The 25,287-nt window shown below is 40.0% G+C and overlaps 2 protein-coding genes across 3 annotated transcripts; one reads left to right on the forward strand and one right to left on the reverse strand.

Moving 5' to 3' along the window:
- Nucleotides 1-1,746: 1,746 nt before the first annotated feature.
- Nucleotides 1,747-5,683, reverse strand: RPL24 (ribosomal protein L24). The gene is made up of 6 exons (XM_059836814.1): nucleotides 5,575-5,683; nucleotides 5,384-5,459; nucleotides 4,134-4,244; nucleotides 2,877-3,013; nucleotides 2,391-2,454; nucleotides 1,747-1,873 (listed from the first exon to the last, which is right to left on the reverse strand). The coding sequence occupies exons 1-6, from the start codon at nucleotides 5,577-5,579 to the stop codon at nucleotides 1,793-1,795; spliced, it is 474 nt and encodes a 157-aa protein (XP_059692797.1). The 5' UTR covers nucleotides 5,580-5,683; the 3' UTR covers nucleotides 1,747-1,792.
- A 2-nt stretch (nucleotides 5,684-5,685) lies between these two features.
- CEP97 (centrosomal protein 97) lies at nucleotides 5,686-23,430 on the forward strand. 2 transcript variants are annotated; one of them, XR_009485116.1, is made up of 12 exons: nucleotides 5,686-5,922; nucleotides 8,108-8,250; nucleotides 9,180-9,338; nucleotides 9,733-9,834; nucleotides 10,319-10,432; nucleotides 11,302-11,468; nucleotides 12,617-12,781; nucleotides 14,835-14,968; nucleotides 15,483-16,248; nucleotides 17,271-17,346; nucleotides 18,081-19,505; nucleotides 21,906-23,430. XR_009485116.1 is itself a non-coding variant. In XM_059836798.1 (11 exons), the coding sequence occupies exons 1-11, from the start codon at nucleotides 5,877-5,879 to the stop codon at nucleotides 18,792-18,794; spliced, it is 2,586 nt and encodes an 861-aa protein (XP_059692781.1). In that variant the 5' UTR covers nucleotides 5,686-5,876; the 3' UTR covers nucleotides 18,795-23,430. The 2 variants fall into 2 exon arrangements, 1 of the variants encoding a protein (XP_059692781.1); XM_059836798.1 differs by having other exon boundaries at nucleotides 18,081-23,430.
- Nucleotides 23,431-25,287: the final 1,857 nt, after the last annotated feature.

A 25,287-nucleotide genomic window follows, 5' to 3' on the forward strand; every position in this document is an offset into this window, starting at 1 on the left:
AATTCATTCTAGTACATCTGCGTTGGAGGTGAATAAAGTGCTCTTACACCAGGACAAGGCCCTGCTCTCAACAGCCTGTCTCACCCAGTGCATAGCTTGTAAGAAGAGTAACCTGATGGGTTGTTATTCTTTACTTCTCACCCTATCAGTCAGAACTCAGGATAGACATCAAGGAAGAGTAATCCTGAAGCACTTCTGTGCACCACTGCAGTGACACCAGGCAGCTAAAGCCCACAAACTTTAAAGCATTAACAAATAATAACTTATTAATTAGTCATATCTGCCAATCAGTTTCTATTTGTATCATGAATGATATTTCAAGCAGATGGTAAAAGCTCATCTTTATTTCCAGCTTCTTAGCTGAAAACATTCATATGGACACATCTGGGGTACCGCGTGCCTTGTACAACACCCTGATGTGATTTGTATAATCACCACTAGCACGCGTAATATTGAGGTGTTTTCAGCCTTCATTTTTAAATTATTAAAAATTCTTTTCCCTGCTAACTACAGGCAATTTTTCTTCCTCTCATTCCCCCTCCAGTTTCTGGCTCCTTTGCTTTCAAATGTGTTAACCAGTTTAAAAGCCTTAAATTTCTTTCTAAAGTGCTTTTTTTTGTTGTTGTTGTTGCTGTTGTTTTTTTAATAGCAAAAACCAGAATTGTTTGGAAGATCATGGTGCAAATTCCATTAATACCATTAAGCTAAACCTTTTTTTAAATGGGTTGTAGCCTTCATCCAGACCCTTATCTATTTTACTAAAACTCAAAAAAGGTGTGAGCATAGCCTATTACCACAGTGCCCATTACAGCCATAGTTTTTGAAGCCCAGAAGGACTGCAGGAAGTTAAAACACAGCTGTCTTCTTGACTGGTGTAAGATAACAAATCGAATCCTCAAGGTATCAACAGAAAAGTAACTGATCCAGAAAACAGAGAAGATTTTGTTTCTGTTTTGGTTCTGGTAAATCAGGACATTGCTTTGCCAAGGCTATTGCTGTCCAGCAAAACTGGCAAAGTCTGGGCACGCTGTCTGCACAGTGCAGTTTTTAGGCAGAGGAACTCCCATGAGGAATTTCAATCCCTCTAGCGGTGGGAGGGAGGAAAATTACTAAGGGAACGAACCCCTATCTGCATTCAGCAAGTTAAATATGAACCCAAATGAGTTTTAACTGTGTAACATAAGCTGCATTTGAAACCCATTCAATCTTTACAGGCTTCCTTTTCCTGACAACAGGTTCCAACAATTCATAGTTTTGTAACTTCCTGACCCAGAAGTTGCATCTGAGTCTTTGTGTGTAGGAGCCATGCAGTCTGTGAAACCATCCAATCCCTTTTTTAAACCTCCTCCACATCTGATTCTCTGTATGGTGCTACATGAATTCCACAACACAGGACCTTTGTAAGTAATTTACAGATTATATTGCTTCACACCCCTTTTTAGATTGTATGTACTTCTGATCTTAGAAACTTTTTTTTATGTCATTTGTCATAGATGCAGAATAAACTTAGGTGCTGTTCTGGCCTTCAGGCAAGAACACTCCTCAAATACCTGCTCCATCTTCTCTGCTACGTGAGCCACTTAGTGAAGACTGGGGAAGTGTGTGCTAATACAGCAGACTGTCTAAGAAACAAAGCGTTTTATGGCAGAAGATGGTTTTCAGTCTGCAAAACCCAGACACAGTCATTTCACAGACTCATTCCCTTCAGCGTATCTCACACAGCTGAGCAGACCATGGCACAAGCAATGAATTCCATCAGATGTTTATTCAGCATGACCAACAGTTTGGCAAGTTAGCGCTTTCCACCAACGCGGGGAGCAGAAACCTTGACTGGTTTCACAATCTTCTGCTTAGGTGCTGCCTTTGTAGGGGCCTGTAGAGAAATAATGAAGTATGAGTGAAAAGAAGGTATTTATCTGCAGTTCTAAAAGTGTCCCTGTATGTACTCTTGACAGAAATCAGATCAGACTAGAATTGCAAACTGTAATACTAGGATCATGTTAGCATTTGTTTACAAACAAAACACTAAGCCAGCATATGGTATTAATTCAAAAGTGATAATGAAACACATGGTAGCACTCACCAATATAGTTACCAAGTTCCTAGATAGTGAAGATGTCACATTCAGGCAAGTTTTTATCTATTAATTATCTCTGATATTAGGTCAGAGAATTGATTTCCTGTAATATTTACTTATTCTGTAAAAAAGATTCATTCTATGCAGCTGTTTGGGTACGCTTAATTATAGTACAGAAGTCCAGTCTAGGAGCTTTCACATCACAAAGTTACAAAAATGCTTCCTCAAAACAGAAACAGGAATTTCCAATTAAGTGCCACAGCAGAACATGGTGTATTCCATTTTATAATTTCTACTGCCTATTGCATCTCACCTTTGCAGCAGAAACAGCTGTTTTCTTGGTTGCCTGCTTAGCCTTCTTGGCTTCCTTTGCAGCCCTGTTAATTCATAGAAAAAGTGGAAGTTATCCATGTCTGCCATTCATTGTTTCCTTGTTTCAGCACTGTAAGAGCTTCCCAAGTTCAGAAATGGAATGCATTACTGCAGATTTCTCCTCTATAGTCACTATCCCCTGAAGGAATTTCTACAGAGACAGCGGAACTGTGATTGACAAAAGTACAAAGGAAAACGCAAGGAGAGATCCTTCTCTTCTGCCACTATCTCTTGCCAAGATTACTCAGTTTTACATACAAATATACAGATTAAAAGCAAACAAAAAACCCCACAAAAATCTTATAAAACACAGAGGTCACCTAGAGTTTAAGCTTTTGTATGAAAAGTACTATAACCTTTGAAAAGGTTGGGATAGTACTGAAATCTTTAAAAAGCTTAGGATAGCTCCACTGATCAGACTTCTCACCTAATAGCTTGTTCCCTCTGTGCCTTTCGTACTTCGGGCTTCTGGTTTCGCTTGGCCATGATCTCAGCTAGAGAGGCACCAGTGATGGCTCTCTGAAACTTCACAGCACGGCGTGTGCGCTTCTTTTGGACCTCTTCCTAAGAGGGCAGGAGACACACACAGACAATTAGCATCACAAGACATTAAATACATGGCTAAAGACAATTACAGGAACAAGCTGCTACTCAAATTGAAGCTATTTAAAACTGTACACTATAGTAGAATTTTACTCCTCACTTTAGAGATTCCTTCTGTTGGGTACAGAGAAGTGCTGCCCTACCTCCACGTGGCCCCTTCTCCAGCCACATCCTGTTCTTTTCAGTGTGTTACTACCAACAAGCCTTGGTTGGCTCCCCAGCTGTCCAGCTATCAGTGTTGGAGACACACATATTAGACCCTGTATCTTCTGTGCTTCTACAGCAAAGTACGAAGAAAAAATTTTCAAAGAATGTTAGAAGTTCAGCCATCTGTAACTCCCAGAAGAAAAAAGGGGGGAAGGATAAACCTTTGATGGTGTCTTCTGAAAGGAAAACACTCCTCAGCTATTCAAGTGGATCAGGTGCTGGGGGAACAGTGTAACCAAGCACGCATCAACTTTCTTCAACCAAACTGGCAAGAATACTGACTTAGTGCATTGATGTAAGCCTTTCTCAAAGCTCCTCTGCTGTGCAAGTTTAAACAAGAGCACTGCAGCTTACCTCATGCTACATGCTTCATAATTTATCCTTTTCATGCAATGACAGCTACATAGGGAAAGACCTCCTGCTAAGCTACAGCCCAAAGTTTTCAAGGAGAGTATATTAGGAGTGTCATCCCCACCCCTCTAACCCCAAAATCAGCTTCCTATGCTGTCACCATTGAGGAAGTTTACAAGACCAAATTTTTACAAAGTCTGCATATGAAACACCATTAGCCACCTTCCCTAAAACTAACTTTCAAAAACATGCCATTCCTACAATTATTAAGATCTACTGAACATACTGTGGCTCTGAGTGGTCTCTCAAAAGAAGTGCTACAACACAATACAATGCTTCTGTTGAAGTGGTGCATAAACTCATACAACTGCACTCATGTTTGCACCATTATTAACTAGTCTTCATCCTGGTAACCTGGGTCATACTTCTGCTGAACACTGGCACACTTAAGTGACCTCTGACAGAGCAGTAACCACATCTTTTGGTCACCAACTGCCAGTGCCATTGGCTGGTGTGTACTTACTGACTGTCCCTTCTTGTGCTTACGCCTGTACAGAACAGTCCAGTTGATCTGACGAGGGTTTCTCTTGGAAAGGAATGCAGACTCACATTTTGCATTCAAGAACTGAAAAACCTGGGAAGGCAAAATGTTTTGTGTAAGCTTTGTTTCTATGAAAGACATTATCACAGTCTGCATCAAGTATTCCTTGAGTCAGTGATTTTCGACATTGATGTTTTTGGAGATCTTAAACACAGCTCTGACTATTCAAAATTTTAGAAGATAATTCAAGAAATCTCAAGTTTTGTATTTTGTTATATTGGTCAATTTTGTTATATTTGTATATTGTTATATTGATGTATTGCAAGGCATTCTGAAGCATCTTCATTTTTCTGAAAAAAGTTCAAATTACCACTTGCATCCAGTGCTGCTGTATTTCAGGCACAGCATGAATAGCTGTGTCCAGCATCATGCTTCCCAAGTGTCTGTCTCAAGCATCAATGTACTTCCTGTATGTGGGAGTGACTCAAAAACTTGGCCTAGGGAACACAGGGAGACCAATGCTCCACCCGATTCCCCCTTGGCCTAGTGACACTAACCTGTTTGTCTATAACAACAGGCAGAACGCGCAAGCTGTTTTTTTATCAGCTATATAATTCCATTAAAAGTACAACCTAATTCCCAGGAGCACTCACAAGGATTCAGCCAGTCTATCTGCTCGTCATTTTGCCGGGAATTCCGCAGAGAAAGATGACTGTACTGGGATGCTCAAAAGCCAAGCCATCCTTTCACAGGTAGGGACAATCCCGTCTGCGTGTGACATGACAGCTTGAAAGGGCTCTCCACCCAATTTTACTTTCAAGATTTATACTGAATTAATTTGGGAGACCAGCTGCTGGCTCCAGCGAATCTTAGCAGTTGATGCAGGACTGTCTAAGCAGCATTCTCTACACAACTTTGCTATTTTACACTGCTGCTTTAAAACTCCCTTTGGAAACAGCATTCTAAAATTCAACCCCAAACTACGACACCGCAAGGATCTCCGGCGGAGCACCCACGGCACCTCGACACCGATGCTGTTTTCACATAGCTCGATACGAACGAATCGGGCAGAGGCCACATCAACACTACCGGGGTCTCCGGACAATCCCAAAGGCGCGGCCTCCGCTCCCCGCGCGCTGCCCGGCCGTTCTCCCGGGCGCAGCACCCTCCGGTCCGCAGGGCCCGCTCCAGCCCGCCCCCGCCGCCGCCCGCGGGGCTCGCCCCGGCCTCACCTTCCCGTCCGTGCGGGCGTAGCGGCGACCATGGCCCGGGTAGATCTTGTACCCGCTGAAGCTGCACAGCTCGACCCTGCGCGGGAGAGAAGAGTTAGGGGAAGGCGCGGGTGGCCGGGGGAGGCGGCCGGGGCCCCGCGGCGGCCTCCCCTCGGCGGATGGGCTCGGATAGCGGCGGATGGGGCGCTCACTTCATGATGGCGGCGGCTGCGAGGGGCCGGAGAGGCGGAGGGGACGCCGGGAGGCGGTGTCGGGAGCGGCGCGCGGGGCCCGACGGGAGCGGAGCGGGAAGGGCAGGGCCGGGCCGGCAGCACCGCCCCGCCCGGCCGCGCAGCGGCGGCTTCACGGTGCGCTCGCCCGGCCGGGCTACCTCGGCGCAGCCCCGGACGCGGGACCCGACGCTCTAGCCAGCATAAAGGGCGCGGGGCTCCCGTAGTGGAGCGGCCCGGCCCATCGGCGCTCGGTTGCCTGGCGGTGTTGTCAAGCGCGGGGCATGGCGGCAGCCGCGGCCGGGGCGGGGGATGAGGCGGCCGGAGCGGGTAAGGGCAGCCCCAGACAGGTGCCGGGAGCCGGCGGGGCCGCGATGTTGGGGGCTGCGGATCCCAAAAGGCGCTATGGCGCTCGGAGGGGTGCGGGGGGCTCGGCGCTGTGGAGGCGGCGGCGCCCCCTCCTCTCGCGGCGAGGGGCCGGCTCGGCCGCTCCGGTGCCCCCGCTCTGAGGGCCCCGCGGGGCTGGAAGCGGCAGGGGCAGCGCGGGGCGAGGGGGGCGGCGCGGGCACCGCTTCCCGCCCTGAGGAGCGCCTCTGGCTCGGTGCAGGACGGAGCGGCTGTCCATCGTGCTGGAGGGTCCCGCAGCCTTGTAGCACCTTTATAGGCCAAGAATTGAATTCTATAGGGCCTGTTTTCCCTGGAGGGGAGGGCTGAGAAGTCTTGGGGACAGCGCCACTTCTGAGGGTGTAGTTCCTTGGTTCCTGCCAAACGAGAAATAAGCAATTTTGAAATGTTTTCATGGATCCTGAAAGCCTATTATGAAAATCTCGTTCCCCAGGTATTATATCAATGAGTCTTTATAGAATGGAATCATATTAATTTTGTAGAGTTACACGTGTATATATAATTCATGCTGTATACTGAATTGCCATGGTTAAGCGAGCAAACTAAAGCTTGTTGCAAGGAGAAGGACAAATGATGTTGAAAGAGGGACCCATGCTTCTCTGAATCTTGAAGATGCTCATAAAGGATACCCCCAGACAGGGAGGTAACACCAGCATCCCAGGTCGTTCAGCACCTCTGTGAAAACCTTCTTTTGTCAGCATCATGGAGAAGTGATTATAACAAGTCTAACTGCAGGGATGTCTAGTTCAATAGCGAAGCAGGTGGATGATGTTGCCATAGAAATACAGGTTCTTTGCAAATAGTTGTGTTAAGTAGCAGTTGGATCACGTTATACTTGAATGCTGGAAATCTATGAGAACCATGTGTAAAGCCACATTCTAAGTGCCTGAGTTTGAATAAAAGGATTACTCTTGCAATTCAGTACTGTGGGTCCTTGACTCTCTCCTGGATTGGAGGGGCCAGTTGTGGATTTTTTTAACAAACCCTTGGATAAATGAGCAGATGCAAAGTTTGTCTGGTCAATTAAAGTGACCAAGCCGTTGCAGAAGTGACTTCTTGAGTGAGAAACAAGTGGCACTGTCTCCTTGAATATGTAGAGACAGGAATGTGATGGTTGCTGGCTCTGCCTTGCTGCACTCCAAAGCTCTTGGGGTAACTGTGGATTTGAAAAAAATGATGGGAATATGAAATGTCATCAGACATCTTTTTTAGAAGTGCATGTTCTCTAGCTGACAAAATGGTACCCAAAAAATATTTGTTTCCATCCATAGTGTAACAACCCTAAAAAACTATAAACTGTACTATTAATATGTGCATCATATTAGGGTGCGAACATTATTTGGGATATGTTGCTGAAAAAGGAAGCATTATTTGCTGAACAGATACAAAGAGAACAAGAAGCACTACAGTGATGTTTGTACATCAAATATATAGCAGAGGCTCAATGTATGAAAATTATTGCAATTATCAGGTGTCACTTTGGGTACCCAGTGATTCAAGCTCTCTGTAGATGGCAAGTGTTTGCCTTTTAACTTTTTGTAGTGACCCTTTTTGCATGGAGCATTTGAATTGTGTGTTGCATTAAGTCAGTGGTCTGCTAGCCCATTTGCAGTTTGTTCCTCCTAATCCCCCCAGTGCTGTAGTATGGCTGCAAGAATGGCTTCTTAGTTTAGATAGAATGCTTACACATAGTTAGTTTTCAAGCTGCTCAAAACTTAAATTCTCTGAAGAATTTTAAAATTTAGGTTCTTTTGAAATTTGGGGTTTTGAGGATCACACCTTTAAATTTAGCTACCAGAATTTTGCTTCATCTCACTTCAAAGGATCTGTTGTGACTTTCTCAGAATTCTGTCAGTTCTTAACTGGGACAGTGTCTGGGGTGTATATCTTCCAGTAACTGGATCAGTTACTCTTAAAGTGTTCAAGCTGAAGTAATTTGCTTCACTTTTACATGGAAAAGAAGGTTAATCAATTTTTCCAAATTATCTGCATCTATTATAAAACAAATCTTTTTATGTTGCATTGCTTTTCCAGTACATGTTCTCATATATAAACTTTCTGGTGCTTTTTTTTTGTTTTGTTTTTTTTTTTTTCTCCTTTTTATTCTAAGGCTTGGTAATCAACTACTCAGGTCAAGGATTGCAAAAACTGGGTCCAACCTTGCCCTGTGATGCTAATACTCAGACTCTGATTCTGGACAAAAATCAGATAATTAAATTGGAACACTTGGAGAAATGCAGGAATCTGATGCAGGTCAGTGTTGCTTGACTTGAAATTGTTATCAAGCAATGGTGCTATAATGTTAGCATCTTCTGCCTTCAGACACTATTATGTAATTGAAGTAAGCTAGCAGTTACTGTCTTCACAGAAAAATAAATGATGGCTGATTAAAGTAGAAAGCTTTGCTTTCAGTGGAGGTCTGCAGTTGATAGTGGAGGGAGCTGTAACTAAAAATGAGCTAAGTAAATCCTAATGGGGGAGGGACATGATAAGAACACTTAGAAAAGTCACTGATAACTCAAATTTTGATACTTCTTAGCTCTTGAGTACATGGGCTTTGTAACCTTAAAAATAACTTTGTGTTATCACTGAAAGAACTTTCAGGATAGACTCAAAGCTGCGTGTTAACTTCTGCAGGCCAGCTACACTGAGTTGGCAGAAGTGGGGTTTGTTGCTACAACAAACCTTTACCACACTTAGTGATCATGTTACTGAGGTGTGTGTCTAGTCAGGATTAGTCAAGATTTACCCTTTGAAAAGTTTGTGGTTTACAGTCCTATTAGCACAGGACCTGTTTGAGAATTGTGTGAAATATATTTCATCCTCTGCCATATTGACAGTAAGTGCAATTTTACACCAGGAATGGGGCAACAATTTGCACAATGAATTGGCAATTCTGAAATGAAAACCTTATTTTCATATGACACAATTCCTCATTCTTTTTATTTAGCTGTTGCTAGGAGAATTTCCTCTTAAGTTTGTGGAGTGAGCTGTGAGGACTCATGCTCTTTGATCAGTAATTTATTTCCTGGCTCTTGCAGGTTTTTTTTCTGTGTCATTTGCTTGAAAATGAAATACGTAGATTGAACAAGTATCTGTTGGAGCAGATTTTTGACTACTAGAACTAAGATCTTACTATGTCTGCATAGTTAAAACTGTTTATTTTGTGTGTCCATCTGCAGCTCTCCGTAGCCAACAACCGTTTGGTGCGAATGATGGGTGTGGCAAAACTGACCAAGCTCCGAGTGCTCAACTTGCCTCATAATAGTATTGGGTATGTGGAAGGGCTGAAGGATTTGGTGCACCTGGAATGGCTGAATTTGGCAGGAAATAACATTAAGGTAAAGTGTTTAGTTTGTTGCATTTACCAGATTTTTGTGTTATAGAAATTTGGAAAATACTGTGAAGAAATCTGAATATGTTTTGATTGGAGCAACAATGTTAATGTTTTATGTCTACTGGCTTATGAAATAGAGGATGGCAGCTTTTGGAGTGGACTTATCTAGGAAAAAATAACAGTTTTGATATAAAAAATGAATGAAAGAAGGAAGTAGTCTGCAAAACAGGAAAAAGAGTTATCTTTAAAATACAACTGTATTAAAACGTTTTTTATTTTGTGTTACTTAGCTAGTGGTTTTTTTTATCTTTCAAAATAATTTATAATTATTGAGACCTGGTTTTATTTAGTAGCTAAAAAAGGGTTACTTTGAGTAACTAATTTCTTTATTTTTGTAGGCCATTGAACAAATAAATTCCTGTCTGTCTCTTCAGCATCTTGATCTGTCAGACAATAACATAGCTCAATTAGGCGATCTCTCCAAGCTTACTTCACTGAAGGTAGATGTTCTATCTCTGTTTTTAATGCATTCTATACACAAAGAAATTTGCTTTGAAAATTGCTGCCTTTAGACATTCACTCTTTGAACACTAGCTCTTAGAGCATTTTAATTCATTAACTGTAATTTCTAGAGGGAAGCCTGTGAATTCTCTCTTCCTTGTTTTGAAGTTGCAGGAGATGAGGCAGTGATTTTTCTATAGCCACTTTAATGATTTTGATAAAGATACGATGGTGATATCTTCTTCATAACTGTTTGTTCTCTTATCTCCTATCATGAGTCAAAACAAAACATACTTCTAACTCCTTCAACATGCAGACTGAAGAGAAAAATGTTTCCAAATACTTTTTTTTGGAACTGTGACCAGAAAGTCTTATCCTTCTTTTGCAATGTATTTTTGTCAGGTGATGCCTGAAAAAGAAATCTGTGGGTTTTGATCAAACATTCATTTCATCATGTGTTCATCATGTGTTTTTATTTTATAGACTCTGTTGCTACATGGAAATATTGTAACTTCACTTCGCACTGCCCCTGCTTGCCTACCTCAGAGTTTGACTGTTTTTTCTTTGGCAGAAAATGAAATCAGAGATTTAAATGAGGTAAGATATAGAAGATAGATCGCCTTGTCTTTAGGTAGACTGAAGGAGGGAAGTTGGAACAAGTTTTTTGAGATTGTAACTGAAAATGGGCTCTCTTCTTTGAAACAACCCAACTTTTAATAGTTTATTGTTTATATGTAATAACCGTATTTGTATTAGCTGCATGAGCTAATGGTGTCTTTTAAAATTTAGTCTGGAAAGAAATTTGTTTTTTTCTGTTATGTTTTTGTTATTCAAGGATGAATAACAAAAGGCCTAACCTTTTCTAGTTGTCTGAAAGTTGAAAGCTGAGCTGATTAAATGCTGCAGACAGCGTCTGCAGCTGCTGGGATTAGAACAGAGGTTTGAATTGCACTTGTTGCCACTGACCTATTTTTCAAACTGTGTAAGAGAAACAAATAATCTGCCTGTGACTTTTGTTTATTGTTTTGTTTGTTTGATTTATTATAAGTAGCAGCCAAAACTCTTGGTTGGGATTTCATGTTGGAAGAAAATTTTTTTGTAATAATTTCTCTTCAAAACAGGACAGAGTTTTTCCAGCTTTTTGGCTTGCCTTTTTTTTTCCTTTGCTTGTTTTCAAAATCCAGCAGCTATTGCAGTAAACTGGTTTCATGCTACCTTTCTATACATAAAGCCCCATTCCCAAATTTTAATAGGAGGTAATACTTTCCAAGGACTAGCATTTACAGAAGAATCAGTGGGAAATGGCAGTAGCTGATAGAAGGTCCTTTGTAGTCCTTTATGTTCAAACATAGAGTGTGATTTTTGATTTATTTGTCATTCTGTTGTTTTGTAAAAGCTGTCCAGCTGTAGTTAGGAGAAATGTGGAATGTTTTGCTCAGTTAACAAATGTATTTTGTTTTCTCAAGGTTTCTTTCCTGGCCTCTCTTCAGCAATTGGAACAGCTGTCAGTTATGAACAATCCTTGTGTGATGGCCACACCTTCTGTCCCTGGCTTTGACTACAGGCCTTATATTGTCAGCTGGTGTCTGAACCTTAAAGTTCTTGATGGATATGTGATTTCTCAGAAGGAAAGGTGACATAATAGTATTAATAAATCTCTAAAATTATTGCATGAAGTTTGGCTAAGCTATAATTGCTTTAGCTAAATTGTTCATCACTTACACTGGAATTATTATTTAGTTAGCTTTGATGGAATTATGAAGTTAAGCTTTTGTTTTGTTGCTCAAATCACAGAAGCACTTCTACAAAGCCAAACTTAGGGTACCAGACACCGATGAACTGTTACCATTCTTTACAGCCTCTTTGACCTTGTAGAATGTGACAATCAGCAGGTGTTAAAGCTGTTGTCTTGGGGGAAGCTCAAATTTGCCCTTATATAAGCATGATTTGCATGTGCATTTCTAGATTTGGCCTTTTTTTTAATCGATTAGTTAAATATTATTTTGCTCAAATCACTTGTTATTGTATCACTGTACTCATTATATCACTATGATATCTGCATACAGAGTTCTTGACATCAGAACAGTCCAAGCATAAATATTATCCAGTATAAGCACATTCCAGTCCAGGACACTAACATATTCTAAAACATTAATGTCCTTTTTTCCCTGTTACTAAAATAAAAAGATGCCCTTCTTTTGGTCACAGGTAAACCAATTCTATTTCTGTTTCACCATAACATGCTAAGACTTTCCAGGAAAGTTGCTCTTGGAATTCTATACTTCTTTTTCATGACTAATGGCATGTTCTGTATTAACTACACTATTACATGTAGCTGTATTGTATTAAATAATCTCAGGCAGAGATTAATTTGAAAAACAGACTTGTTGAATACTTCTTAGCAATATGTGCTCTCTGTGTCTGTTTTGCATGTTTTTGTGAACTTCTTTGTTTCTGTGAAAGCTTTGCTGATAAGTTAATTGAGACAAATGTTTTTTCAGTGCTCTAAGACTACACACAAAGCAGACACTGCGCAGTTTTGGACAAGTGGGTTTTTTCCTTTTTGTTTCATCCATGCTTAAGTGAATTAGTACATTATGCATTGTTCTGATAATGACATTGCCAGTTTCCCTGGGTGTTGCACATGTTCCAAGTCTTGCTTAGCTTTGTAGATTAGTTCTTCTGTACCCACTAGAAGAACTGCAGTGAAAACAAAGTTACTGTTTCTATGCTGTTTATCAAAGGTGCCATTTATTAAACCATTTTCCCCCTTCCTAACAGTTTGAAAGCAGAATGGCTCTACAGTCAAGGGAAAGGAAGGTCATTTCGACCTGGGCAGCATGTTCAGTTAGTTCAGTACTTGGCTACTGTTTGTCCTCTCACATCTGCATTTGGACTCCAGACTGAAGAGGATGCCAAATTGGAAAAAATACTGAGTAAGCAAAGGTGAGAACTTAGTTTCTTTCTTAGAGAATGTAATTGAGAACATAATTATTTATCTGATGTGTAAGATGTAGTAAGATTTCATTTTAAGAATTGCAAAGTAACAGTGAGGGATGGAGACACAAAGTGTCATGGAGGTACAGAATGTGTCCTAGATGGGAATGAGAGGCAAGGCAGCAGCAGCAGGAGTGTTTTCATGCTTTCTGGGTTATCTAGGGGAAAATTCCTTCATACTTTTCAGTCTGTGCTTTGTAGGACACTGAAAGTAATTTTTGTTAGAACTGTGATTAAAATAAACTATGCACTGGATTTTTTTTTTTATTGCCACACAAAAAAAACAATGAAAACTTCAAAAAGGAGCTTAGCTTTTGTTCTAATTGTAAATGAGGACACTATTGTGGTACACTGGTGTATTAGCCACTTTTTTATTGCTGGGATGTTCTTTCTTGGTTTTAAAGTTAGTTGTCCTTTGGCGGGCACTGTTCCCAGCGATGCATTTGTCCATCTGTGTCTGGCATCTGAGGTCTGTCAGCAGAGGCCTCTGGAGAGCCTGCTGGTTCTGCCAGCAGTAGCTGTGTTGCTAAGGTTGCAAATAGATGAGTAGAGTTATCTTGGTGTGTTTCTTGTCCATGTAAAGGTGAGCAAATTTTGGTTAGAAGCCAGAAAACAAAGCAATACAAGTTGTTCTATTCCCCAGGACTTATTGACAAACTTTTTCTTGCAGAAAGAGCAGAAAATTCAGCTCCCAGAAACAGGCTACCTAAGTGGCATAGTGTGGTTAAAAAGCTGAGCAACCAAAGTGTTGTAGTTAGCAGAAGGATATCTCATCAAAAGGGCCAGAAACTTGGGAGCATCTGGAAGGAGTTACTGCCCACTTTGCAAGTGTACATTGGTCTCCAGGAAGAAATTATAGAAAGGTTTTAGCTGTTTTTGAGGAGAAGGTGCAGTCAAGGCATCTTGACCTTAGAATCTCTAGCTAAGTGATCTAGCCTTCACATGTTTCTGGGGAAAATCCAGGAACCTGTTCTGCTAAATATAACACTTCAAAAATTAAAAAAACCCTCAACAACCAAGCTAAAAAAAAGCCCTAGTAGTGTCATGGTCTGAGCCTGGTGAAATGCCAGTGCTTCCATGAGAAAACCTCTTTTCCTGGTATCTACTGTGAGATGTGATCAGAGACAGAGCAGAGAAGGCTCCAACTTATGATTGAAAGGAAAAAATCTGGACACCGACTGGCGTGACCACACCATCCCAAAAAAAAAAAACATTTCCCCTCAAACCACGACAAGTAGGAAAAGCAATCCCCCCAAATCCTCACCTGTATATATGCTCATACGTATATGATTTATAGGACAGTTTGACTTTGTCCTCTCTCTCCTGAGCTTCTAATTTAGCTGGTCTAAAACAACCTGTGTGTTCTCTGAATTTGTAAAGGGTGTTTTTGTTTTTTTTTTTTTGGTGGTAGTATTTGTTGATTTGTACTAGGATTTTGGGCTGTTAGTAAAAGGAGCACCTATTCCTTGATTCACTCACTTTGAAATGTAAGATACTCCCATCATTCCTCAAACTCCTCTATACCTACACACATAATGTATTCTACTTTAGAAATTTAAAATATTTTCATGACTTCTTTGTATGGAGAGATTCCTCATGGTTTTGAGTCTGTAGTCAGAATTGAACACTGGGCTTTTTCTCTTTTTGTTTTGTTTTGGTTGTTTTCTTTGTTTGTTTGGTTGGTTAGTTTTTTATTTTGTTTTGGGTTTTTTGTTTGTTTGGTGGGGGTTTTTTGGGGTTTTTTTTGGTTTTTTTTTTTTTTTACATGTAATGAAGAAAGAGGGGCTGGAGGAAGGGGAGCAGGAAAAGACTGCAATTTCCCACTTTGTGAGTGGTCCTGTTAGTGTCTTGTGTGTATAGGAGTCTGCATAACAAGCCTCTCCTTTAGAATGTTTTGATCACTTGTTTCTTTTGAAACAGTTACTAGTTTGTTTTAGATGTTTTCTGTACAAATGAAAGTTTAAATGAAGCATAAAATCTATTGTTGGCACTCTGTGCTTAGACTCCACCAGAGGCAGTTGATGCATGAAAACCAAAATGAGGAACCACGTACATTTTCTGCTCCCAGCAAAGCAGTGCCAGTTGCTCATGAACACAGTGGCCTGGCCCAGCCATCACAGATGGTTCTTGAAAAGGGTAAGTAACTTATCTACACCTGTGATCTAAGCTGTGGAAATAAATATTTTTCTTTTGAGCATAGGTAACTTTGTGGAAGGAATTTCAGAACAAGGCCCTGTTATTGCTTTATTTTACTGATCTTCTGTTTTCTCAACTGAAGTTGTACATTGTTTCTAAAAAAATATCCAGTCCATGCTTATTTGTCTTGAAATGCTAGTAGGCTGGTTAGGCAAAAAACCCAGTCCAACAAAATAAGAGTTACTGCTTTGACTTTTGCATTTTATACAAGTTTATTCTCCAAGGAAGTGCAGTTTGTGCAATTTCTTGTACCCAGTGTTTGCCAAGTCTGGATGTTACTGTGGTAAATATTGTCCTGATACAGAAATAATGCTAATTGTTACTAATACGTTAGATCATCTTACCCACACAGGTGTGAACTGTCAAAACCAAATTGGGAATCCCTATGAATTAAACAAACTATTAATATTATTGAAATACTCTAAAACTATAATGTGCCTTTCTGCCTATCTAGAACCTGTCATCCAGAGGAATTCTTGGGTTGGACCAAGTGCAAACAATGATCATTCCTATGCAGTAAAGAACACTTTTCTTCATGAAAGAAGCTTTCCCAAGGAGCTACACCTCGAAGATGTGCAGACAGATGAAGACAAACTAAACAGCAGCCTTTTATCCTCAGAGTCTACTTTCATGCCAGTTGCTTCAGGATTGTCTCCAGTGTCTCCAGCTTCAGACCTGAAGCTACATGGAATTAATTCGAGCCTAGAAGATGATGATGATACAGTGATTGAAGGTGTGAGAGATAATAATAGTAGGGAAACAATTAAAAAGCAAGAAGCTTTGTCTGTTACAGGAGAGCACCCTAACAGAGCAGCAGGAAGGGTGGAAACACAAGAGAATATCAAAGAAATCCTGCAGGTGCCTGCTTGTGATCTGGTAACAGCTGGCCTGGCTGCAAGGACTGGCAAGTATTTAGGGGCCTCTGAAGTTCTGCACAGTCACCCCAGCACCTTGCTAGGTGCTGAATCAGGAGTGAAGACTCTTTGTCCTGACCAGATGACTGAAGAAAGGTCTGGTTCACTGGCTGTGCAAGGTGCAGCACCAGCTGATCAAGGTGCAACTGAACTGCAAAGGATGACTGAAGCAGCTACTAAGCTTCAAGCTTCCTGGAGAGGATTTTACACAAGGAACCACCATCCTCGAGCCAAGGAAGTGCGGAATGAAATTCGCCTACACAGAATGCAGCAGCACATCATTTACTTAACAGCTGAAATAGAAAAGTAAGTTGAGGTCATGCTGTGTATTTGCAAGTCTGTCTGAATATAACCATCATTCCAGAGTATTTCAGAACAGATATAGATAATATAACTACTCACAGTAGAACCTAGCATCAGAAACATAAAACTGATTACATTACAGAATCACTTCCTGTAAGGTAAGCACAGTTTTGCACATAGCTATTCATACGCTCAAAGTGTCTTCTATAAGTGGATTGGGTTGGAACAGGTTTTTCTATTCCTATTTTAGGAGGACTTGCATATTTCAAAATAGAAATTGCTGAGTGGGATGTATTTTTTTATTTGTCTCCTCACAATTAGAGTATATAAATCAAGTGTCCATATTGAGAATCATTATTCTGTTGCTGGTAAAAAGAAGAATTTCCTCAAACTTTTATGATACAATTTTAAAATGTGACTTTGTTTTTTGTTCTGTTCTAATTTTTGGTCCTGTGAATCCGTGTTTGGAGAAGATCATGGTCAAAGTTCCTCAATTTGTAAGCCAAAAATTCTGGATTTACTTAATATTTTTCAGGATCAGCCTGGATCAGTCAGACTGACAGGCTCTTTTTCTTCACTCTCACAAGTGACAAAAGCTCTGTAAATCAAGTTGAGTGCTCAGTGAACCTCTAGAAACTCCCAATGATTACACATCGTACTCCATCCATATATCAGTGGGACAGCATAATTTGCAATGAAGAAGTACTGTTTGGTGTGTGTGTGTGTGGGGGGGTGATAGTTGTGCAGGAAAAAAAAAGAACTCAGGTGCAGTTTACAAAAAGACACATTATTGCCAAGCCAACAAATGTGCTGCAGTAAAAGGAAGCAGAATTTAAATGTAACTGAAAAAGAAACTTGAAGTCAGCAGCTGGGTATTTATGGCAAGCCAGACTGCAGTAATTTCTTAATGTTGGGCTTTCAAAAATGCTGTTCTATGAGTAGGCATTTTTATGTGTTCTTGTTGCTCTTGTTACCCAAATGTTGCTTATTTAAGCTGTATAAATTTTGGATGTGTGTTCTTGCAGACTGAGAAAAGAAAGAGAGGAAGATAAAATGCAAAGGCTTGTACAGGAGGAAGCTATCAGATTTCTTTGGAACCAGGTAAGTAATTTTAGTCCACTTGTTTTTCTGCTTAAATGTGAATTTGGAATTCGAATTTGAATCTGCCTATATGTGAATTCACATTATTTCTTACTGTAGATTGTGAAGACGCAGTCAATATGGTTCAGTTTTTCCAATGATTTGAGTGGTTTAATAGATTCTTACTCCTGTGTTGTCTGCTATACTGATATTGTGGGGGGAAAATAACCCTCAGAACATTAGTGCAAGAACACTGTTTTTACTCCTAAAGACTAAATAGTGGCCTGGTATGAGAAGGAAGACAAAATGCAAGAAAAGCTAAATAAGCATAAGCAGAACTGTGAAGAATTATGTGACTGGTAAATGCCCATGGCAAATGAAATGGTATCAAGCTGTGTTGCTTGTGAGCAACTCATTTTTGAGGCAGGAAAGTTGTTAATAAACCTTTTTATAAGCTTTTCTTCCAACAATAAGGTTGTTTTCTTAAAAATGGATAAATGGTTTTAAGAACAGGTTGCTTTTTCTTCAGGTACTTGAATTGGGAGCTTTTGTGCTCTGTCAGTGTTTGACATGTAGGTTTAAAAGCCATGATGATTTCACAGTGAGAAGAACAAAATTTCCCTAATGATATAGAAAGCTTTTGTTTGTCTCTTGGTCTTGGATTTTATACTAGAGCTTAGTTGCTGAATGCAGGAAATCCACTTGAAATCAAAATACATTTATCTGCATTTCATAATGAATTTTTCTCTATACAGGTTAAATCCCTTCAACAATGGCAGCTTTCAGTGATGCAGAATTTAGGTGGTGCTGGGATCCCTTCAGCCAATACTCTGTGTTTATCCAAACCACCTCTTCAGTCATCCACAGTGGAGCAAGAAACCCCACCAGCTGCTAGTTCTGCTTTGGTAGCTCCAGCTAGTGAGGATGATCTTCAGGAAAGGTCTTCGTTGCAATTCCCAGATTCTGGCTTTCATTCTTCTGCGGCTGATCAGCCTCATGCCAGTGAACTGTGTAGCTCTGCAAAGAGCTTAGCTGAAGGAAGTGAGAGCTCCCTTTCAATGGAAACCATCAAACAATATGGCAATTGTGTTTCAACGTGTTGTTCAGATGGAGAGGATGGCCCTGGGGAGGGTGGTCAAAGTAAAGAGAGTTCTAGTAATGTGCAGGACAACAGACTGATAGAACAGTATTTAAAATCTGTTCAGCAGCTGGAAGAGGCTGATGAAGACACAGATTGCAATGAGGAAATGGAGGGCAGCTGTCTACAAGTATCTGTGTCAGCAGAAAGCCAAGATTCTTCCTCTGACACTGTGTCTGTAGAGCTCCCTCAAGACACATCTTCCCCTGTCCAAGGTGAAATCTGTCAGACACCACCAGAAAGCTACAAACTGAATTCAGGAATAGTAGAAGGGAAGCAAACAGACTGTGATTCTTCGTTTCAGATGCTGCATGTTGGGATAGCTGTATAATAGGATCATTTCCACAAAGGACTAGGGATTCCATTTCACTTTCTCTTTCTTTTTTCTGTTTATACAAAACTTATTTTTCATGTGTGCTGTTTCACATTTTGACTCATGCTGTGAATTTATGTTGTAATTACTATTTTATTGATGTTGCTGAGGATTGACACTAACTATGCTAACCTGAAATCAGCAAAGTTCTCAGTGACAATCATTATGCACTTTATTTTCAAACATAAAACTGGTATCCTAATAACTGGCCTCCATTAAATTAATTCTGAAGATTGGGGGGTGGATGGTGGTGGTGGTAGTGTTTGCTGTAAAATTCACTTTGGTGAATGTGTCAGTAAGTATTTGCTTGGTTTTTTCCTGCAAAGAAAGATTAACTTCTTATTTTGCAAAGAGAAGAAAACAATATGGGAAGAAATGGAGTCAATACAGGCAGTATATGCTGTCATAGGCAGGATACAGCCTCCTGAGAAACATGAAGAGTTGCTTTTCAGACTTTGACTTAAACAAGAGTAACTTGGTCAGTTTATCAAAGATGCATTCCAGAAAACCAGTGTCCAAGTCAGTGACTTTTTTGTACATAACTTGAAGCTGCTGGCAAGGAATTAGATCATTTACATACACAAGGACTTACAGAAGAGAGACCTCAGGGAGCTTCAGACAAGCTCTGACCTTTGTTTGCCCTGGGGTTGAATTTCCCTGCCTTCTCAGGTAAGACTCAAAATGGAACCAGTAGCAGCCAGGACTAAGTAAGAATTTCAGAAGGGCATGTGATTTGGGAACATCATTTCCAGGACTGCCCTGCTGGGTTACAGCAGCAGATTTGGTGGTATAAGTTTTGCTCCACTAGGATGCTAATGTCTGTGTGGGATTTGGATTTGCGTGGCTTTCACAACATCAGTGAGTTTGATGGATCACAACTACTTCTATCTACAGGTATAAATACTAAAAGTAAATGCAATGACATAACTATTTCCTAATATCTCTGTTGGGGTTTTTTGGTTGGTTTTTTTTTTTCCCTGTATGTCCACTGGTTGACATTTTAATTAAAAGTGGATAAAAAGTTGTATTTCTTCCCTGTTAGCAAATATGCTGAGATACCTAGGCTATGCTTTCCACTTAAAGACTGGGAAAGCAGCAGGCTCTGTATCTTACTCAGCCATTGCTATGTTGAGTTTTTTAATGGAAAACCATCAGGTATCTTAGTATGCTTCAACAGTGACAAGGGAAATCTGTTTTGCCATGTGATTTGTGACAGACAATAGTGAAATAAAAGTTTATGTTGTGATTTACAGGGGTCAGTTGCATTTTGCAACATGTACTGGAAGCCAGTGTTGCAGTGGTTTGCTAATGTTTATTTCTCAGTTACAAAGACAGATGCTTTTTGTAATTCTCTGGATCCATAGGTTAACTTTTGATATTATGGTGTCACTAAAACCAACTCTTTTAAAAGGACTCTTATAGCCACATTACCATGTAAAATAATTTAGTTTTTATGAAAGCTTTGGTTGCATGTCTGCTTTTAGTTCTGAGCTGAAATTTGCCACTACTCAGGAGTTTGGTATGAGGCCAGTATCTGCTTGAGGCCTCTTAATATCCTTTATTTAGAGCATAAATGGTGTATTGGACTTGTACCAGCCATGTTCCCAGTGGTGAAGTTCACCTTGGAAGAATAAAGCTTGCCTCTGTGTATAGAGTAGCCATCATCTCTTTTCCTCTCACCCCAAAAAAGTTCTAGGGTACCAACTTCTCCAAAGAATTGTCTCTGCAGTCAGGCTGACCTTTGAGACTGTGCCTTGAATATATGGGAGCATTAAAGAAAACAGCAGAGGTGGTAGGTTCTTAATGTGCTGTCTTTCTAGCTGAATGTAGTCACAGCACATTTGTAGCATGACCATATTCATAACTAGATCTTGGAGCACAGTTGTTCTTGGGTATTGAAAATGGTACAGGTGCATTAATGTATCACAATGTCTGATTACCTGGGCAAAGCAGTGTATAGTCCACAGGATCATACCCTTGTCCTCTGAAGGTGCTGAACTTGGCTTTAAATCTGCCATGCCTGGGGATCTGCAGTTCATAGGACTCAGCTCTTTGAATGTCAATATAAAACCCCCAAACATCAAAGAGACTTCTTTGCATATTGAGAGAGGAATTTAAAACTATTCTGGATCTTGCACTCTGGAGGCAGTGGTCAGGTGTAAGTTCTCTTTCACGGCAGAGTGCTTTATTGCAAGACCTGGAAGAAACTAGACCAGTGCCTGGATAACGTTTCTTTTACTGGAGACACTGAGGGAGCATATGTATTTTGCTGTTTTGGATTGTCACTTTTGCTGCACAGTTAGAGGTGAAGCAACTTTGATTTTGGAGTTGTCAGAGGGGGAAAACTTGGTGCAAGTAAATTTTTTGTTGAAGCCCCTAGATGTTTCTTGATATTTCCTTTTGTTACTAGAACTTGCAAGCACAAAGACAAGACAAATTGCTTTAACTAATGCCAAGGTCAGCTGTTCTCCTTATTAATGTGTAACCTGTATATACAAAAATGGTTTTATGCAGGTACAGCGAAGCATGTACCAACAAATATTCAGCTTTATCTTACTTTTTTTTGGGAAACAGTGAAATACTAGAAAATTTTTTTCTAATGTTCTGAAAAGTATCTTGCATGTGTAGAAGATGAGTTGCCTAAAAATAGAGAAATCAAAGAATGGTGAAGTTTTGGATTAGTTTTTACAGGGTTAAATGTAATTAGTTTGTATATACAGAAAATATTTTCATCCTGACCATTAAAATACATACAGGGAAAGACAGAATGAGGGATACGGTGGAAAAATAAGGAGTAAAACTGGATGTATAGTTTAAATTGTCTTCTTTCAGCCCTGTTTTGAACTCTCAAAAAATCATGATGTGGAAGTATCATAGTTTTATATATGGCTTAGCATTTACTCATCTCTTTGAGTAAGTTTTCTTAATCTAGGTGTGTAATATTCTTTTAGCTGGATAGGGATGCACAGTTTTCCTTTGGAGGTGATGGAAATTTCATGAAGAAATTGGAAGGCCTAAAATAGATCTGAGACTTTCCTGTGTTAATATGGCATTCTTTCCTTTTGAAAGGCTTCATGATCAGCAGAAGAATGTACTTTGTGGAAGAAAAGCTTATCTCTTGTGTTTTGTCCTGGGCTGATCCTCCAGTGTTAGTGGGAGAGATCACTTGGTTACTTGCCAGGTGATGTTGCCAGCTCTGCTGTGAGTACAATTGAAATGCTTCTTTAATTTGCTTCAGAAAAATCAGATAAATATAGCTTAGACTATTTAAACTGCATCACACAAGTAGTTTTGCCCCAAATGAGGTAGCTGGCACATAAAAGCCTGTTTTCAGCTAGTCTGTGGTAGAAATGACTCTTTTGCCTCTTTTTCTGAAGGCTGGGACAAGTAGTTCTATATACCATAAAGCAAGAAGGCATTAAGACTGCAAATTTTATTTTGCTGCTTCTAAACCACAAATGTCCTTCAGCAAATACTTGAGAAAATCCTTGCTAAACTAAATTGCAGAAGCCTAACAGTTGTTGATAGTTAAGTTTCTTGAACAACCATAGATTCCACTATTTGCATGCAGCAGTTTAAATAATGCACTTAGCAGCCAGTCTCTATATTAATAAGTTGGGTTTTTCTGAATAATGTTTGTATTTGAGCTTGCAAACGGTTTCTGGGTTTTTTTTATGAATTTGTATATATTGTCTGAAGAATTCTAATTTTTGTTTCTACTTGTAGCAGGTTATCTGATGAACAAAAATGGAATATATGTTCCTTTGAGATTACCTGGGTAATTTTTACGGCACTTGATGTTCTTGTGTGTCTCACACAGATACACTTTTTCCTGAGAGGATAAAATTGTAGCAGTTAGGGGAAACTGACTCAATGACAATAAAATGTAAAAACCGGTCAGCTCCCTGCTAGTGGAAAAGATGCTTCCTTTTTTTTTTTCCTCTCCTGTTGTATTAACTTCCCCCCCTTCCCCTTTGAGGACTGTGCCACCAGAATAAGTATGCATCAAGTATTCATAAAGTTTTTCAAAATGTCTTACTTTAATAGTTACACTTCTTTTTTTCCCAGATTAGCTTTCTAGGACAAGTTACTGAGAAACACTTGCTTTCTATATGCCTACCAAAAAGTTGGTCTGTCTATTTTTAAATGTTTTCTTTGTCAGTAATGGAAAAAGCACAGGATCCCTTTCTTGCAAGAACATAAACCAGTATTTATCAGGAAAGGTGCTTTATCTCTTGGAAAGTGCCATGCCAAATTTTATTGTGCAAGAGCTCTCAGTAAGAATCTTTTTTCTGGCTTCATTACGTTTATAAGTAAATGGGCCAAATTTATTTGTAGCATAATTCTACTGAATTAATTTTTTTGAGATTTCACAGTGGTATTCTACCTCTAAACTAGAATTTGAGAAGAAAAGAACAATTGGGTATTGGTTTGTCTCTCTATTTCTTGTTGTTTTCTGTGAAGAATGGTGGGTGGTTAAATTGGTACAGTTCATATATTTTCTATAAGTGTTTACATTTTGGATTTATTGTTTCTTCTTATTTGTATTGCTGAGTTTTGAATTTTAAATAAATGATTTGTACATTTATTGAAACTTTTAAGGTGTTCCTTATATTGACTTTTATGGCTATAATCATAATCTTACAATTGGAGAGCTCTTCTGGACATGGGAAGCTCAAGAATAGAAAGCAAGTGATGACAAGATAAGCATTGGCATTCTTTACTTGGCACAGCTGAGACATCTGATGGTCACTGTTCCATTGCCTCGGACAGTAAGAGTGTAGTAGGGTACATGAAATGAGTTCACCAATGACTGAAATTGGTCTTTGTGATTTGCACCCCTTTGTTTCCATTGCTGGCCCTCTTTTGTGTTCTTAATTACCTGCTGTGTTTAAGTTAAAAGATGTGGCATTATTCTGTACAGAGTTTTCTAGAGAGAGAATTAAGACTTAAGGTCTTATCAAGAGAAACACAATTGGAATGTGTAGTGTTGCCTCTCTTGGTTTGGTCAGATACCTGCTCTCAAACAAATGAAGGCTAATTAAACATCTTTTAGGCTTTAACAAAAAGAAACAGTTGAAGAATTCAAACATACATTAAAGCCATGTTTTACTGCAACACAGTTCTCTGAAAGGTAAAAAAAAAAACAACAAAACTGCAATAACATAGCTAACTTTGTTTTCACTCGTAACACATGGAGGTTTGTAGACATTTTAAACTCTTTACTATATGTTTCTACTTCATTACACCAAAGAAAAGTTTTTTTTTGTTTAATTGGGACTCTTCTGTATTTACTGTTAGGGTGGTGAGGCACTCGAACAGGTTGTCCAGAGAAATGGATACCCCACTCCTGGAAGTGTTCAAGGCCAGGTTGGATGGGGCACTGACCAATCTGGTCTGGTTTCTGCCATGGGCAGGAATGCCCCTGCCTGTGCTAAAGGAGTGGGAACTAGGTGATCTTTAAGCTCCCTTCCACCTCATTCTAGGACTATTTAAAAATCAAGAATAGGCATAGCTAAAGTAACTCCACTTCAGGTCTGAAAAGAAAAGAGCAGTGCCCTTTTCTTCTAAAGGCCTTGAAGCTGTACTAGTAAGTTTTAAATGCTGTGTGTTGTAGGGATAGTAACCACAGCACTTCAGGGACTCAGGTCGAAGTTCACTCTTGTCCCTGGCTTTTATTCATATTTGTAATAAGATCAGACCTTAAAATCTTTGGCCAGATTTGGAAACTAAAGGGATGACTAGTGGATGGGCCCATTTTGATCAAATGGAAATAGTTACTTTTAATTTTATGGGCTGAAATCCTTACCTCTGCTGGGACCACCCAGCCCACTTGGTGATGGGGTGGGGTGAGAAGCAGGAAAGCCCTTGGCTCTGTAAGCACTGTTCATCTAAAACAGCCACAGTTTCCAGCACAAATCAAACACAGACCTACCATAGCCACTGTGAAGAAAATTACCTCTATTCCATCCACAACCATTATAGCTGCTCCTTCTGCTATGTGCAAGATGATATTCACCAAGGGAAGGAATATCAGAAAATTGTGCTCAGGATGCCCAAATCAAACAAGCTGCCTCTGACTTGTAAGATGCTTTAAATTGTAAAAATTGAAAAGCCCGTGATCATAGAGAATGCTCTGGAAAATGTAAAATCTGGCACATTGTGTTTAAAGTGTTCATGTGTTCTACTGAAAGCCATAAACCATTAGAAAAGCCTAAACAATTCTCAGACAACATACTGCTGTGAGGAGCAGCAGTCTAGCAGTCAGGGATGTTTGCTTAGCATTGTGCTAAACTGCATTCGAGCAGCAGCCTTTGGGGAATCTCTTCCTATCCATTGTTACACCAGCTGAAGTTATCCCGTCCCTTGAGCATTAGCAGCATGTTTTCTGGTGTGGGAAGTGCATGGAAGATGTGCTGAGCAGCTTACTTATGCCTTAGAGTCTGTGGGA

This window comes from Haemorhous mexicanus, chromosome 2, assembly GCF_027477595.1.
Source record: "Haemorhous mexicanus isolate bHaeMex1 chromosome 2, bHaeMex1.pri, whole genome shotgun sequence".
NCBI lineage: Eukaryota > Metazoa > Chordata > Aves > Passeriformes > Fringillidae > Haemorhous > Haemorhous mexicanus.